Raw genomic sequence first — 4928 nt, forward strand, 5'->3', positions numbered from 1 at the left:
TATTATTTTTTGTTACAATTCTCAACATAATTTATCTCATTTGTCTATAATGTTTTCTTTTCTAGTTTTTAGTGTTTTGAGTTTTTTTTTTTGGCAGTAAAATATTTCATTATTGATGAGTAAAAAGAGGTAAATTGAGTCAAGAAGAAATACAAAGTACAAACAAGAGAGTTTTTCTTCTTTCAAAGTGAGGTTTTGGTTCCTAAGGACAATCAGGGCTGTTTTTTTTACCAATTATTATTAGAAGAGTGTACTTGTTACCATTGGCTAGATAAAACCATGTGAAATTTCAAAAATAAATTATATACGTATTTAAATGATAAAAAATTAAAAATATATTCCAAGTGGGCTTTATTTCTTATACAAATATGATCTATTAAGTTAGAAAAAACTTCTAAGTTTTTATTTTCCACAAGAAAAATCTACATACCTAAAGCCTAATTTTGTCCCACAGCTTTCACAAAACGTTTTCTCTCAAACTTTCTCTCTACCATTTTTCAATTTATGGAATAGAAAGTGAATTAATATTAAAAATATCCGAAACAGTTTTTTTTTTTTTTTGGAAATTTCAAAAAATTTAACTTCTGAAATATAATTTTTGTTGATATTTCTTAAATTTTGAATTTTGAAAATTCTGAATATAAATTTTCAAATTTGTTATGTTTTGAAAAAAAAATCGAAATATAATTATGTGGTGAATTTTCCAAATATTTAAAAATTCAAAACATAGCTATAATTGAATTTTCAACATTTAAATTACTTGAACAATTTTTTGCATGAAAAACAACTCGTCTGGTTTTAGATTTTTAGCTTATAATGATGGGTGCTTTTATGAACACCATTTCTCTCCTATTACATGTAGGTCCCACATACACAATTAATTGTAATTTTTTTCTCTATTCAATTATTATATTATTTTAATAGTAAGAAAATAAATTAAATAATATTTACAAGTGTTATATTTAATCGATCAAGAAATCAAGCATATGTAATTTATCATAATTTGATTTTTTTTTTCAAGTTTTATCTTTTTTTTAATTATTAATAAAATTAAAAAATTGTTCACTTTTTTAATAGTTTATAATGAAATTAATTTAATATTTCAAAGCTATATAATTATGAATGAATAGGTAATTTATTGTCAAAATTTAATGATATATAGTTATTACTGAGACCCGTTTAATAATTTATTTCGGGTGTTGGGTTGGAGAGATTATGTTCTTATTATATATTAACTATGAAATGAGTGACGTGTATAGTCGGGACCCATTTAAACACCCAAACGAGGTCATGCATTGTGGATTGTTTTACCCTTAAATCAATTTATTGTTGGTATAAGAAACCCTATTAATAAACAAAAATCATTAAGGTGCATCCATTTTAAAAGATACAACCTTTTCCTTTATTTGTTATAGGACTCAAATACTAGATCGCTCACTAATAAAGATACAACCTATATAACCATTAGTTCCTCATTTTTAATTTCCTTATGGCTCTCAACTTAGATAAATTATATATGTATATGTATATACAAGGATGTATATAAATATAAACTAACAATTAGTGGATTATGACAAAGTTAAAGTTCGTTATAATAAAGTTAAACTTTGCTATTTTTTATTTTTTTTGAAGGAAAGTTAAACTTTGCTATTGTTGTATAGTGTTTAGTATTATCATAATTATTCACTCTTTTTCACCTTAATGTCCCATTTATGGCAATTGTCTTTTGCTTTCCTTTCCATTCTTTATCACCAGAAATGCTCTTTGCCTCCCTTCAACTCCTTATAACTCTACCTACGAATTCTAACATTACCAAATCTCTCTCTCTCTCTCTCTCTCTCTCTCTCTCTCTCTCTCTCTCTCTCTCTCTCTCTCTTAAAGAGTGGATCTTTGAAGATCTAGCCTTGCTAAGGGTGGAAAAGGTAATGATTTAATTTTACATATTACGTTCCATAAAACCTAGTCTCTTTACATATTACCTTCAATAAAACCTAGTTTCATGCCAAAATATTTATGTTTTCCCTTGTTTTTCTAGTTGAAATTTTGCCTAAGAAATTAACGTTTCTACTGTTATATGAACATGCTTTTGGTTTTTTAATTTTTTTGGAAGGCATGGAATTCAGGGTGAATGGATATGTATCTTTCAATGGAAAGAGTTGAAAATTGAGAAATTTCCACATGTGGTAGGTGTGCCTTTCTATTGTCCCTTAGCCACTTCCATGTTTACATCACAAAGGAAGTAATTAGGGGGGAGAGAGAGAGATATTAAAGAGCTGAAAATTAGAGAGACAGTAACAAGCAATTAAAGTTTCCATAACCCTAGTTTAGATATATATGTAGGTTTTTTCTAGATTACCTTTGAAGAATGGTGGGTAATTTACCCACCAACCAATGAAAATGAACAATTTGTTGGTGGGGTCAAGATAGTTCATGGATACCACTTAAAAATGTGTTTATGTGACTAATTTGTATTGGTTGGGATAAATTATCCACCATTCTTTCATGGGTACCCTAGTTGTCACCATATATGTACGATCTATGTAATTAAAGAGCTGATTAAAATCATTATCTTTAAACTCCTTATAATTTACTTACGGTTCTCCCCTCCCAATTGAATGGTTTTCCATACACACGAACATATATTGAACTTATGATCACTTGTTTCAGGACCCAAATCTCTTACGAATTGGATCAATTAATTGTTGGTGTTTGGTTTTGTTATATATATTTTTGGATAGATAGACGAAATGATAATAGTTATTGAAAATTCATACACACAAGTAGATGAGTTAGAACTCGAACATCGGTCACATTGTTCAGCTTAACAAAATCGACATTTTTGTCCGTTGAACTAAGACTTGTGGACTTGTGGTTTGCTTTAACATGTTTTTGTTTTGATTTGTTGGTGAAATGACTTGAAGTTGATTATCAATTTTTTAGTCATTAAATTCTATTATTTCAATTTTTTTTTTGAGGGAATTATTTCCATATTTATTGTTTTCCTCTTTTTTATGTATATATTATATTTGATTGAAATTTATAAGTTGCAAATTTAAATAGTTTTTTGGTTTGGTTAATTGTGTTTGATTTGTTGGGTCAAACTAATGAATTGAGATTTAGATATTGATGATGGCCTCAGGCTACTCAAATTCTCCATGTGCTGCTTGCAAGTTCCTAAGAAGAAAATGCAACCAAGATTGCATTTTTGCACCTTATTTCCCACCAGAAGAGCCTCATAAATTTGTCAATGTTCACAAAATATTTGGTGCAAGCAATGTTAGCAAAATTCTAAATGAAGTCTTACCTCATCAAAGAGAAGATACAGTGAATTCTCTAGCTTATGAAGCTGAAGCAAGGATTAAAAATCCAGTGTATGGTTGTGTTGGAGCTATTTCAGTCCTCCAAGGACAACTCTTTAGGCTCCAAAAGGAACTTGATGCTACAAATGCTGATTTGATTCGTTTTACTCATGAAGGTTCTTCTTCTCTTGGTCTTGGACATGTTCACTCTGATGACTTTTTCAATTACCCTTCAAATTTGAGCAATGACATGTGATTTCATTTTAACCTTTTATGTGCAATAATTAGACTCCTATGAATTGAATTCAAGTTTACCATTTAGGGTTTCCTATTGTAAAGTACTGGATATTTGGATATATGTGTATATTTATCATATGAATATATAATTATATGTTTTTAAAAAATTATAATTTGATATATGAATGTACATTTATACATTTATCTTTTTTTTCTTCACTCTCTAATGATATAGGGTTGGAATCCTGATCTCATGCATGCATGCATGCATCCTTCTAACAAAAATAATGTTAATATTTAACAGAAAATGAGAGAAACAAAATGTTTTAGAGGGGTGAATGTTGTTAAAAAATGTAGAGAAAAATTATGGGAGAGAGATCCAAACATGAGATTGAAGTAAGAAAAATTAGATATGTGTAGAAAAATATTGACTGCACCTAGCTAGGGAAGTACCCATTTAATATCATTTGTGTTTGAGTTCAAGTTATTTACTTTGTTAATCTAATTATGCTAGCTGATCTAGATAAACATTTTATTTTATTTTTGTACAATTTAGATAAACATCTTGTTGAGTTTCTGTTGTTAAAGTGGCCAAGCGGTTTTGGACTTATATGTCGATTAATGTAATTTATAACCTTTCTTGTTAAAGTGGCTTCTTTAATTTTGTAAATTTTGTCAAATATTGTGTCTAACATACCGATTTTATGTCATAAAATTAGCTTTTGGAAAAGATATATGGTTGCATTATCTCTTTTATAAATGATCAATTGATATGTTGAAGACCAAAATGGTTGAGTATATAGTGGAAGGACCTAGACTCGTAATACGTGATTCATAATCCAAGAGGTACACAAATTTAATGTCCAACCCAGCTCTAATAAGATCACATCAAGTGGAGGAAATCTATGGAAAAAAAAAATATCTACTAATAATCATTATTGTTATTTGCGTTTTGTAGTTATGTCGTTAAGTTTTTAGGAGGGACCACTTAGTCAATACGGACAAATATTTAAAAATTGTTTAAAATTCTGACAACAATCGATGATGTGTTTTGAAAATAGAAGTTCATATCGTCTTTATGGTTAGGTGATAACCTATTAAAAAAAAATACAAGGAGAAGCAAATAAGAGTACTACATACCAATCATATCATAACCATAACCTTAACCATAAATTTGATGTTTTGCATAGTATTTATGCAGCTCAGTTGGTCAATTAGGTTCGGATGCAAACCCTAGTAATGCCTTGGGATTGCAAGCTCTAATCTATCTAATTTCAAACATTTTTTGTTGTTGTAATTTTTTTTCTTATTTAAAAGGTCTCATTTTGATGTTTGTTTTAGGCCTATAAATGTATTAGACTGACCTTGATGAAATTAAACTCAATTTATATA

General features: G+C 28.5%; 1 protein-coding gene across 1 annotated transcript; it reads left to right on the plus strand.

Moving 5' to 3' along the window:
* Positions 1–1671: 1671 nt before the first annotated feature.
* LOC11421075 (LOB domain-containing protein 25) lies at positions 1672–3716 on the plus strand. The gene is made up of 2 exons (XM_003618100.4): positions 1672–1922; positions 3121–3716. The coding sequence occupies exons 1-2, from the start codon at positions 1713–1715 to the stop codon at positions 3553–3555; spliced, it is 645 nt and encodes a 214-aa protein (XP_003618148.3). The 5' UTR covers positions 1672–1712; the 3' UTR covers positions 3556–3716.
* Positions 3717–4928: the final 1212 nt, after the last annotated feature.

This window comes from Medicago truncatula, chromosome 6 (genome assembly GCF_003473485.1).
Source record: "Medicago truncatula cultivar Jemalong A17 chromosome 6, MtrunA17r5.0-ANR, whole genome shotgun sequence".
NCBI classification, from domain to species: Eukaryota; Viridiplantae; Streptophyta; class Magnoliopsida; order Fabales; family Fabaceae; genus Medicago; species Medicago truncatula.

Excerpts from the sequence above, each read along its gene's own strand:
- LOC11421075 (XM_003618100.4), top strand. The coding sequence starts at position 1,713 with ATGGCAATTGTCTTTTGCTTTCCTTTCCATTCTTTATCACCAGAAATG. Across the intron at positions 1,923-3,120 it reads CCTTGCTAAGGGTGGAAAAG|ATATTGATGATGGCCTCAGG; the intron begins GTAATGATTTAA and ends ATTGAGATTTAG.